The sequence below is a fragment of the Pteropus vampyrus genome, unplaced genomic scaffold, assembly GCF_000151845.1.
Source record: "Pteropus vampyrus isolate Shadow unplaced genomic scaffold, Pvam_2.0 Scaffold234, whole genome shotgun sequence".
In the NCBI taxonomy this organism is placed as follows: domain Eukaryota; kingdom Metazoa; phylum Chordata; class Mammalia; order Chiroptera; family Pteropodidae; genus Pteropus; species Pteropus vampyrus.
Window position 1 is genome coordinate 1,449,968 of NW_011889015.1, and position 12,875 is coordinate 1,462,842.

Consider the following 12,875-nt stretch of genomic DNA (forward strand, 5'->3'; position numbering starts at 1 on the left):
GATTAACATCCCTCTCACTCGATATTTTAGCAAAGCTTCACTCTGTGGTTGTGTATTATCTGATATTTCTAGGTGGGCAAAGACCTGCAAAAATACCCAACTGAGTTGACTTAACAGGACTGAAATAAATATTTCATTAATCTGGCCTAAGGAGAGAACAAATGAGACAGCGAAAGAAAGCGAAAAAAAAAATCTCTAAGAAGACTCATTGTTTTCTCTGTTGCTGCCTCCTCTTCCTTGTAAATATAATGGGAGCATCGAGCTAATCAAGTTGTGAATTGATATACCAACAACAGATCCCTTGCACCTTCTAAAAAAATCTCATCGGCTTTCAGAAATGTACACCATACTAGAGGTGAAGTGAACCGTAAACTATAGATTGTCAGATGCTTCGGTCTCTTACCAATAATGAACAGTTACCAAGACGGGTTGCCTGTGTAGTAGTTTTCAAATCAGCGACTCTAAATTTTAAAATGCCGGATGATCAATATCTGGCCAAATGCATTTTGAGCATAAAAATCTTAAATATGTGCATTAGCTATATAAAGTAACTGGCAATCTCCTCAAGGCTGGCAAAATATTAGACACTGTTAAGCAGTATTTGGTACCAAATTATCTATAAGAGCAACAACCACGGGAAATATTTTCCTTTTGGTAGGCTTATTTTACATTGTTATACCTTAAGAACTTAGGGGACAATCATTTTGAAAGAAGGCAAGTTAAGAGACTAAACTGATTAGAACAGTTTGGTGTTAAAGAGAAGCAACTGCTAAGAGGTGAGTGGGTAGAGATAGTAACAACAAAGAAACACGTTATATTAGAAAAACAGTAGCTGTTCTTTAAAATTATGAACAAGTGAATACAAAAATATATTACTTGAAATTTTAATGAGGTCTATTAATGGCATTTTATCTTAATGGATAGTATCTTGATACGATGATTACTTTAATTGGAGGGTCAGGCAGAACATATGAATAGATTACAAAACCGTTTACAGATGTGCATATGAAAGGGCCATGGATGGCTGGGAAGAGAAGCTGAGGATTTAACATTTCCATCCTAGAGGATCATCCTGTCATTTCCCAGGAAGCAGTGAGTTACAGTGGCCAAATCATAGACTTTGGATTCAAATTCATAGCTGACTTTGAAACCTAGCTTAACTTCTTTGAGGCTCATTTTCCACATATGTAAAAGGAGAATTACAAAATTTTCTTCATAAAAGGAGTCAAGGAAGGTTAAAGAAACTCCTTTTTCTATAAGTGAGACCATTAATCCTTTAGCATCCAAAACTCATAGCCTCACCATCCACCTGTGTCAGGAGGACTGATCTCATTAAGGACTTTATCTCCACTCCCTGTCACTCTCGGCAAGAAGCCTGGAGACTCTTAGGTAATCCCACCTGCCTGAACTCTAATCTCCATACGCCCTGTGGACAAGGAGGCGTTTCTTCTCCTTCACTGCCTTCATCTCCCCTGGAGCATTTATCACCATCTGATGATGTAGTTTAATATTTCAGTAATTTCTAGGTTTATTTATTAAATTTTTTCTAAATGTAAGTTCCTACTAAAAATATAGCTCCATGACTGAGAAATTTTATCTAATTTGCTCAATGCTGTATGCCCAGGGCCTTATGAACGTGCCTAATACACAGTAGGCCCTTATTCTAAGTTCATTTTCTTGTGATTTCTCTCCTAGAACTTTACTTGGGACCTATGTTAGTGAGAACACCGATCTAACATGAGCTGACCTAACACACTCTCTCCCCCATATCCACATACAAAAAAGTAAACAACCAACCAAACAAACAAAAAACAACCAAATCCCAACTCCGTGTTAAAAAAACAAAACAAAACTATATTGATTTAGAAACATAGTCCTGGATTATTGCAGAAATAAATTAAGTTAGGCCCAGAAAACAAAATTCTGAGTTTGATCTTTCTTTGAATAAGTCTCCTGATCTCAGTGTTAGGAGTGTGTTCTGTGCACTGATTATGTGCATTCAGACATTTCAGAAGAGTAGGAACAGCACTCCTCAGCTGACTTACGGCCTTTCTGCTTCATAGTACTATGACCTGGCTATGTTCAGATCATGCAAATACAAAATTAGTATAATACAAAGGTCTACTCTATTAATTTCAAAATTTTGTATTAGATACATAAGGTTATGAATTATAAACCCTAATGTGCTAAATAAGTACAATTTATTATTATTAGATTCTAACCGACGATCATTATTTTTGGGGGGTTTAAATGGAATAAATATCAACTATATGTGTAAAAGATAGATTATTTCAATTTCCTTGACATAGTGAATACCTCTTAAGAAAAGATTTCCTACTCTTTCTAAGTGAGGAAAACCTGATATATACAGAGTCATCTAGGGGACCACAACAGTAAACAACATAACAACAAAATTACAGATCAAGCTCTCTTGTAGACAGATGCTACAATGTGCTAAAGAAATAATACATTAGGACATAGTTCTTATCCTCCAAATGATCTATCTTATAGACAGAGGGCATTCATTAGCATAAATGACTTTACTAATTGTTTAACCCACATAAATGCTAGGAGGCAAATATTCCAGTCTTTGTATAAAAACTGGCTCAAATTAGCACATAAAACTATAGTAATTAAAAGCTTTGAATTCACAAAATTCATATCAAATGTAGAATAGACTCAACATATAATGAAGCTTACAAAATATTTTCTAAATTTTCTTCTACATATTTCACATCTTAATTGCCTCATGAATACTTTTATTTCTTACCCCACAGCTTTCAATTGCTCTTCCTTTTTCTTTCTTCTAACTTCTCTTCGTTTATTTTGTATTTCAGATTCCACATATAAGTGAGATCAGAAAGTCCTCTAAAAATTGGTAGTGATAAAAAGAAAGTATTCAAATAGAACTAATAAAAGTTGAGAATTAGGCAATGAATTCCATTTTTATTATAATAATATTATTCCATCGTCATCATCATCATCATCATTATTATTATTATTTCACAAAATGGAATTCATTGCCTGGTTCTCAACTCTTATTAATTTGATTTGAATACTTCTTTTTATCACTACTGATTTTTACTTGATCAGATGTACTGGTTGATTACTCTCTAATGAATAAACAATAAAAATATGTCTCCAGTCTGGAATTCCTGAATCAGAATCTCTGATGAGTGGGGCCTGAGTGAGCATCTTTCACTTTAAACGTCTTCTCTTGTGATTCCATCTCGTATTAGATGTTGCTTGCCATCTAATATCAGAAGAAAGACCGGTAACCACACTATTAATTTCAATACGAGATAAACTGAGACCAGGTATTCTGGAAAGCTATGAGAAGTTCTACAGAGACACAGAGTTTGGAGACATTGATCCTGACAGAGGAGCCTTCTAAAGAGATGATATATTAAAAAAAAATCTGTGAAGGATGAATACAAAGTAATAAGGACCACTTAAAAGGAACACTTATTGCATACCTCACTGATGAGAAGAAAAAGAGTTTGACTTGAATTCCCTCTTGTAGGATAAACCTGCAGCTATTTGAAGGCAGACTTCTCATCTTTTTCTAAGGAAAAACACTTCAGTTTTCTTGTGTTGAGGAATATTTAAACATTAAGCTTGACAAGGCCTGATATGTGAAAACATACCATTTACAGATGCTTTTGTCAGAATTCAAAAACAAATCTATCTTTAAAACCAACAAATCAACATTCTGACATCTCCAAAACTCTAATAAAGACACATATTGCAAGCAACTTAATTTCATGTCAGTCGTTTTTTTTTTTTTTTTTTTTTACTAACCTCCAAAGTAAGAACCATCCGTCAGCTTCATTTCTTTACTGGACTTTGTGATGACACCAGCAACACCATGTTGAATGAAATACATTTTTTTACCCACGGCTCCTTCTCGTATGATATAATCTCCAGGTTGAAACACTTCAAATCTCAACTTGCTCAGCATGGCAGTCACAAAATTAGGATCCGCATTAGCAAAAAGAGGCATTGTAGCCACTAGTTTCCGACAGTTGAAGTTGACTATCTCCTAAAGATGGCAAGAGTAAACAAATATTAGGGTATTAATGGTATCAGGAAGAGAAACTTGCTGATATTAAAAAAAATAGATAAATAGCTTCACATCACAGTTTAAATTCAGAACCAAATATATATTAATTCTAAAAATCTACATATCTCTTCAAAACCAAGGATCGTCTTATTTTTGTGTTAAAATTTTGTATTCCCAGCTCCTACTGTAGTATAGGCATATAGTAAACATTCAATATATGTTAATTAAATATATATCTCAGCCTTTATAACTTTGCATTTATTACTCTTCATATGAAATTAGAAATTCTAAAACGTAGAAGAATTTTAGTCTCTCTTTTATCTTTTTTAGGGAGAAAAGAAGCCACACCATTTCCTATTAGCTATATCATTATTGCTTCTGTGCTCCATTGTGCTAGACAGTTTAACTCACACCTGCTGACAGGAATTCTGAAACAAGGGCCTGACTGCCAGACAACAGTATTTTGATGTTTTCTCTTAATATCCTTCACAATGGAGTGAGGACAGAAAAAGATTACATAAAGGAGTCTCTAATTCTATAATTATGTATTTGATCTGTCTCTAGGCTAGAGCAGAAAATCACTCTCTTCAAAGTCTCTCACGTTTCCATTGGACTGGAGAGAAGTTGCATTCTCCTTTCCCTCACTTATTTTCTTTCTGGGCAGGAAAATTCTAAATTAGATCTACGTGTTTAATGTCAATCTGTGGATTCCGGTCCAAATTTGACATCTCTCTGGACCAAAATAGGGAATGGGACCAACCATTTTTAATCTTGCAAGTCGGATATGTAATGGAATAAACAATGGGAATCTAAATTTGACCACAATGCCATTTCTCAGAAACTTCTCCAATGAGCCCTAAAGGAAAAGGGTGGAGCCTAAATTTGTGACCTTGCTTAAAACACGCAGACACAAAAATAATCTCTGCTAAGAGGTGGGAGGAAGGCAAAAAGGGAATAGGGCCTGAGTTCTGAATTCCCTACTTTAGGAAATAAGTTATATAAAACTCTGGATTCCAAGACTGAGAAAGATGGTTTCTCTAGTCTTGCTTCATAAAATGACCTGATAGTATCCCGGGATTGGTAAAAAAATATTCCAGCTGATAAACAGGGCATGAAATTTGGGGTCAATCATGGAAAGGAAGATATTTCATCCTCAACAATATCTGTGAGTTCATCATATCAGAAAAGTGTCTCTAATGTGGAGCTTCATGGAAGATTGTAAAATATTTAAAAATCAGCAAAAAGAACCAGAAAATGAACATAGCAACAAAACGATAGAAAGATATTACACATGGTAGTTGGTGTGGCATCATTCAAGCCCAAGTAATACACAGCTGATCCATGAGTGGCTGTATCTAAGGCAATTTGTGGTCAATTTTCACTGGTGCTGAAGAGCTGTGGTAGGGACTACAATAAGGTTCAGCATATAGTAAGTGCACAATAAATACACATGCATGCATGGATGGAGGGAAGTAAGGAGAAAAGGCAGAGGATAAAAAAGAAAGAAGTTGAAATCTCATCAGTAGAAAAAATGCTCACAACGTCTAGTTTTATTTCCTTTGGGAGAGATTACTTAAAACTCTTAATACATTTTCTCAAAACCTAGCTTGAGAAAAGAGTGTTATGTGTTATAAAAATGTCCTTTTTACTATTCAAAATACTGCTATACAAAAACACATGAGCATAAAAGGTGAAATGAAGTTAAAAGAAGGCAAAGATATGGCATTAAAATGACCAGATTAATCATTGGAAAGTAATGATCTCACATGTAAAATAACAAGAATACTGTATAGAAAACAAAAAATAATTCAGGTTGCTGAGTAAATGAGCTTTCAAACAAAAATAATAGAGTCCTTTCATCTATGTTCTTTCATTGGAACTATACACATTTTTTTCTTCATTGTCCTCTCACCTTTTATTTTAGAAAATATTCGAAAGTATATTTTGTAAGCAATTAAACTGGTGTTAGTTTATATACATAACTTTTTCTGTGATGCATTTCATACTCAGGGATACCTGTTCGAACTGCTTTGATTGTAACACTGTTTGAGGTAATTTCATATTATTGTTATTGATTAAAGAGATCCACTCACTTTCTCTCTCTTTGTGGAACTTTTACTTCCATGTAAATACTATCTGATTGAAACTGTGAATTCTAACAAATATTTGATAGAAAAAGATGTAATGAGACAGAAACTTCTTTGCGTCTAAAAGCGCTCTCTCGTTTTTATATTTCAGGCTGTATTTCATTTTATAGCTATGCCACGATTTATTTATCTATTGTATTCTTCATGACATTTGGGTTATTTCTAGTTTTAGGCTAATAAATCTGTTATGAACATTCTTGAAGTGCCTTATGCCCTGATTTCTCTTGAATACTTATGTTGGAATTGCTGGGTAATTGGGTAGGCATATATTTTCTTTACTAGTAGACACTACCAAAAGTTTTCTGAAATGATTGTATTATTTTTCTCATACAGCAGCAATATATAAAGTTCCAGTTGTCTTACATTGTTTGCAGAATTTGATGTCATCATTCACTTAATTTTAACCATTAGTAGATATGTAGAGATATCTTACATTTAAAACATTTTTTTCTCATTGTGGTTTAATTTTACATTTCCCCAATGATTAATGTCGTTATGCTCATTTTCACAGGCTTATCGGTCAGATGATTATCCTGTTCAGTGAAGTGTCCAGTCAAGAGTTTTTTCTATTGTAGGAGTTCTTTTTATAGGTTGATGTGAGTTCTTTGTTGGAATATGCATTGCGAATATCTTCTCACTATCTGAGGCTTGCCTTCCAATCTCAATGGTATCTTTTATTGTTATTGTTTTGTTGATAATTTGTTTCCTAGTTTGTTTAATTTTGTGACAATCAGGAAAAATGGGATTTGATATATTTAGATTGCTTCAAGAAAGATTTATGTTAACCATAAATCTGTGCTTTGGAATTGTGCATACTCTGAGACACTGGGAAAGTTTAAGCAATATTGTTTGATTGTAATTAAAAAGAATAGCAATATTTTAAGGCTCCTTCTAGCTTTATTGATCACTTAGGATCATTGCAGAAAGTTCCATTGTGTGAAACATTTAGTTTTCCTCCATTCTACATTATTTTATTCTACACAGTATAGTTCTACAGAGTTTTTAGCATGGAAGCTACGAATATAATTACTGTCATTACAACAGTGAATTTTTGAGTAATCTTAACAAAACAGGGCTGCTGTTACGTTGCTGAAGTCCTACACTCAGCACATCCTGTAGTTTTAAACTGTGCAGAGCACACAAGAGCTTCCTTCTAAGAATTTATATCAAATAGACATTCGAATGGCATCCAGACATGCAGACTTCTATACTAAAATTAGAAACAAACAAATACATTTATTCAAATCTGTATCAGGTGACATTTCATCACCTATAATATCCTAAAAAACAGTTGCCGCTGATATTGCCTATTTTTCCCTAATTTAATAGCCTGGACTAGTTGAATCAAAATAAGGTAATGAGATGTGTTAGGGTTTTCTTTACAGCAGAGAGAATTTTAAGAATGAACATAATAAAATAAGAGACAATATTTATTGAGTTTTCACTGGGTTCCAGGTATTGCTTTAAATGTTTTACAAGTACTAATTTATTTTATTCTTATAAAAAGCCTACACCTTAGTTATTATTACTAGCCCATTTTAAAAAAGATATTGAGCTGTCTGCCCCAAACCACACATTTGCAAAAGGAAACGGTTTGTCAGGCAGACCAACTTGCTAATTTGAGGTTTTGATTTAGGGTAAGAAGCCATCTTACCTTTACATGTATCTAGAATCACTATAAACCCTAAAGATTTTGATATTAACCACAAATTTATTTCTTTGAACTTTACAGATTTTGAGAGCCTGACATGGACATTCGTTGACTGTGAGGTAGCAAACTGATGGCTACACACTTGTCTGTTTTTATTTCCCCCACAGCAAATATTTTTGAAAATCTGAATCTAAATGTCTTTATACGTAGCATGCATGCTCCAGCTTGCCACAGTTTTTAAAACATCATCTGTACCTAATATCTTTCGACTTCATATAATTAAACTATCTGACTGGCTTCTTAAATCAATAGAATTAAAGATCTTAGAACTATAAAGCAAGCAAGTGCAAGAAAAGAGAGAGAAAGCAGTATTTGTTGTTGTTTGTGGGGTATGTCTTATGTCATAAGGGCCAGTGTCAATGTGTGCCCTTTACTTCTCCCCTTTTAAGAAATGTTTCTGGTCATTTGTTTCTTCTATATTTCTGGTTCTCCCTGTTCAGCCCCCAAAGGAACATGATTTAATTTCACTACAAGAATGGGATGTGGAAGGAAAGAGGAGAAGAACAAGATTAATTAAGCACCCATATTAAGCAGGTACTTCACATATCATATATCATTTATTCCTAGGGGGAAACAACAAAAGAATAAAGTTGAATTGGGTTTTATTTCCCCACTTATATAAAAGAAAGAAGACAGTGGGACTTAGAAGAAATACATTGCCCATACCACAATGCTAGAGTAGATCTAGAGAAACTAACCATTATATTTGACTTCAAAGTGATTGAGAATTCAACCCCATCATGGGACCTCCCTATTAAATGGATCAAAGTTATAAAAATATAGCACCTAGAATTAACCCACACCCTTGTATTTTGTCATTATCTATGCTTTAGAATGAAAAAAAAAATAGTTCCTTTTAGTATAACTTTTTAAATCTAAAACTTTACCCATTTCAGACTAATGTCTATTGCTTTTTTTGCTTAATGCATTTCTGAGGGTATTTACATTTTAACCAATTTGAATGCCACATTTTATGCAATGTACATATTTTTATGGCAGATTATTAAATGGCAATGCATTTACTGTTGTGGAATTTCTTAAAAACATGGTTTTAGTTTTAAAAAATAAACAAAAAGAAACTGTGTTTATTATATGTGATTCAATTTCTATGGAAATACAGCTGCATAACAATTTGTTTAAAAAATTTGAAAATTACAAAAAATAATGTTCCCTTTATGTACAAGATTAATTTAACTTTATCTTCAATTATCAACATTTGGTTATATGTCAGGTAAGTAAAAAGCATTTCTTCTGTACCAGAAATCTGTGTAAAAAGTAAATATGGAAGAAAATACATGAGATTTTAAATATAACTAAATGATTCAGAGTGATATCGATATAAGCCTTCCGGTCAATACAAACTTCTTTACTCTAACAACTCCATGACAGTGTCAAAATGAAGAAGACAAATAATGGGGTATATATACATCAATCAATAAAAAAAGCATTGTAAACATGGGGCCCAAAGATACTTATAATGAATGTTTATGGGCTTCAGGTGGCTGCCCTGAATCTGTCGAAGTTATATGCAAACAGGTGTATACTGTGTGCATGTGTTATGTGAGACAGATGGCACTTTTACTGTATTCTCAAAAGATCCATTATCAGAAAGAAGGTGAGTACCACTGCTTTAAATGTAGTATAATGATCATGATGATGATAGTAGCTAACGTTTATTAAATGCTTTGTGTTTTATCATTTAATTATAACAACAACCCAATGAAATGGGTACATTATTAACTCAGTAGTATAGATAAGTCAACTGAGCCTCAAAGAGGTTGTCATTTCATAAAAGTCACATAGCATGTAGGAATGAGCCATATTTAAAAATATATAGTTTATTCCTAGGGCTATATTATCTAGCATGGTAGCCATTGGCCACGTGGAGTTACTAACCACTGGAATTATGGCTAGTATGACTAAGAAACTGAATTTTAATTTAATTAATTTTAACCATTTAAGTTTAAAGTTAAAAAGTGATAATTGTTATTAGAAAATGTTAAATTATGCTTGGAAATACTTGGATAGGTGGATATTCCTTTTCAACTGTAAATTTTATGAAATCTACATATAGATTGAGCATTTCTCAGGAAAATTTAGCATCCAAATCATGATGCACTATAACTATAAAAAATATACCAGATTCTGAAGACTTCAGACAAAAAAATGCAAACTTCTCATTAATGATTTGTCATATTGATTGCATGTTGAAATTATAATTTGTTGATATATTTAGTTAATAAAATTTAGTAAACTTAACTTCATGTTTTTTATTTATAATGTGATTACTAGAAAATTTTACATTTCATATGTGGTTCACATTACATTTCTATCAGACAAAGAATGCTACTGCAGAACAAGCATAATGTAAGGAGATTTGAGATGTAGAATGCATTTCTAGATTTTTTTAAACCTTCGTATTAAACATATTATTTAATGAAGAATTCAGCAAGACAAACACAGAGTGCAATTTTTCAATATTATTTATATCTCAAAGAGAGAGGTGAGGCAGAATGAGAAACTTTCATAAATGAGTAAAACATGGTTAAGGCTGACCTTTGAAAAGAGTTAGATCCCAAGGGTTCTAAGAGGAGAAAATCAGTATCTGGAAGTGGCTAACTAGAATTAATTTTAAAGGATCCCACCAAAAGCTCTAAGAAAGTCATCTGCAATCATTACCTCTATGACCATTACATCGTTTGTGAGGCAATAAATAAGAAAATAAAAACATCCATATCAGCTTCTGAGCAGTTATTAAGTGTCTTAGGAGAGGGCATCTCTGAAATGCCTGCTTAAGTGTTCGATACAGAGCGTGGTACATAGAGGTGCCTAGAGTGAGATGAGGTTGGGTTTGTGGGTATGAGGTAGGACCATTCTTGGGAAATAACAACATATTCAGGGTGACTCTGTGGGATCTTGATCTCATCGTGACTCTCATGTGGACAGTATCAATAAAGAAAAAAATGGCTTTAATGACCTGCCAAAGGTGACCGTCTCTTCCCTGTTATTCTTTAAAGGAAAATGATAAGCCCATGGATATATTTATGGCATTTCTCTAAAATACAGTTTATGAGGCTCCAATCCAGATTCAGAGAATATGAGTATAACTCTTCAAAGAATATGCATGTATGTGTGTATGTGTGCACGTGTGTGCACACTTCTGTGCTCAGCCTGATTCTGTAAGTGGCTCTGTGAGCATAGTGACTCAGCCTCTTTGAATCTTAATCTCATCTGTAAAATGGAGATAACACCAGCAACTCTATCATAGATCACTCAATGCTACATATTACTAACCATTATAACTACTATAAAACAATATCTGTTGAGATCAAATAAATGGTAGAGACCATGGATTCTATAAAATTTTAAAGAGACAGATTTCAAGGTAATTGGTAAGAGAGCATTAGGTCTGACTGAAAAAACGCAGTTGAGTTGAAGACTAGCTATTAAAAACTAAAGTTGAGGTAAGTGCAGAGGTTCAGAGAAAGAAAATGGCAAAATATTCTTAGGGCACAGTCAATAAAATTCCTTTTTGGCTAAAGTCCAGGAATAAAATGTAGTATTCTTATGATAAAACTTCTCTATTGCTATAATACATTTAAAAGGTGAATTGCAAATTACATACACATTCCATTTTTTTTTTTTTTTATTAAAAAGGAAACACACAGGGACGATTAAAAAAATTTTCCCTTAGCAGTTCCAACTGGCTTATATTCATCTGGTAGTTTGTCTTTTAAATTGCACAATTGTTCACTGCATGTATAAGGAAATCAGCCCATTCAAGCAGATATTAACATTTGAAAATAATTTAAGCATTTATCCAAACGTTGACTAGCAAGTTAGGTATTGCTTCAATTTCTTAAACTCAAAGCTTTTCCCTTGATTTCTGAGTCCTCATAGGGAGGATTTATGATAAGCTATTTCTTTAGTTGTGACCATACATCTTATTTTTTTGAGAGCTTTTATTGCAATGGTTAAAAAATATAAATATCAAAAATTATGTAATAAACTACAAAAGTAAGAAATTCTTCCCTTTAATATTTATTTTGGGGGAAATTAAAGGAGTTAGAGATAGAGAGGATTGATGAATTAACAGAGAGTGCCTCAATTTTAGTTTATTATAGTTTTCCATCTTATTACAAAAGAAAGATTAAGTGTTTTTGTGTTAGCAAGAAAATCGTATTTTTTTAAATCTTTGAAAACAAAATTAATGTACGCACATTCCTTAAAATATATAAAAGAACAAAATCTCTATGTTCTCATTATTTTAATGAAAGTTATTTAATATGTTTAGGTATTCCTTTAAGATAATATCTTATTCACCTTAATATAGTTGTAATTATTACATTCAATATTTGTCCCCCCCAAACTTTTATAACATAAAATATTTCTTATTACGAGATGTGGACCTCATTGCCATTCTTTTTAATGGCCACGCAATATTTTACCTTGTGTTGATCTTACTTAAAAAAAAAATTCAGTAGTGATAAAGAGAAATAGTGTGCAGTGGCCTTTTAAATACTGGCAATCTTTTGCATTTTTCACCATTAGTTGTTTTGACACCCAGCAATATCATTAATTGTTAGACAGTCTCTTCAAATTATGAGTTAAAAAGAAATTAGCCTAAAATCTCTGCATGTACAAATGACCAATTATGATTAAGTGGCTTAAATGAAATTTCTCTGCTTACAAAGGATAGATCAGAAGATGATGAATTTTGAGATGTAGAGATTCAGCAATTTTAATGTTTTTTGAGTTTCAGTTTTCATATGCATCTAATTTAATTTTGAGGTATTAAATCACATTTAAACCTTACAGTGTGAATGCAAATGAAGTTTGAAATTAATTTAGTCTTAGCATAGTCTCTCTAATTGGCCTTTCTAGAACACAGGAACATATCACTCTGTTAGGTACCATGAAGAGTGAGAGCAGATGACATAAAATTCTCTTAGTG

General features: G+C 32.8%; 1 protein-coding gene across 1 annotated transcript in view; it reads right to left on the bottom strand.

The window, feature by feature from the left end:
• HCN1 (hyperpolarization activated cyclic nucleotide gated potassium channel 1) overlaps nt 1–12,875 on the bottom strand; it is a gene marked incomplete at its 5' end in the record, with an annotated part of 344,119 nt that overhangs the window by 35,713 nt on the left and 295,531 nt on the right. Inside the window, one exon of the mRNA XM_011373887.2 lies at nt 3,802–4,042. Coding sequence (XP_011372189.1) covers nt 3,802–4,042 — 241 coding nt within the window. The remainder of the gene's footprint in view (nt 1–3,801; nt 4,043–12,875) is intronic.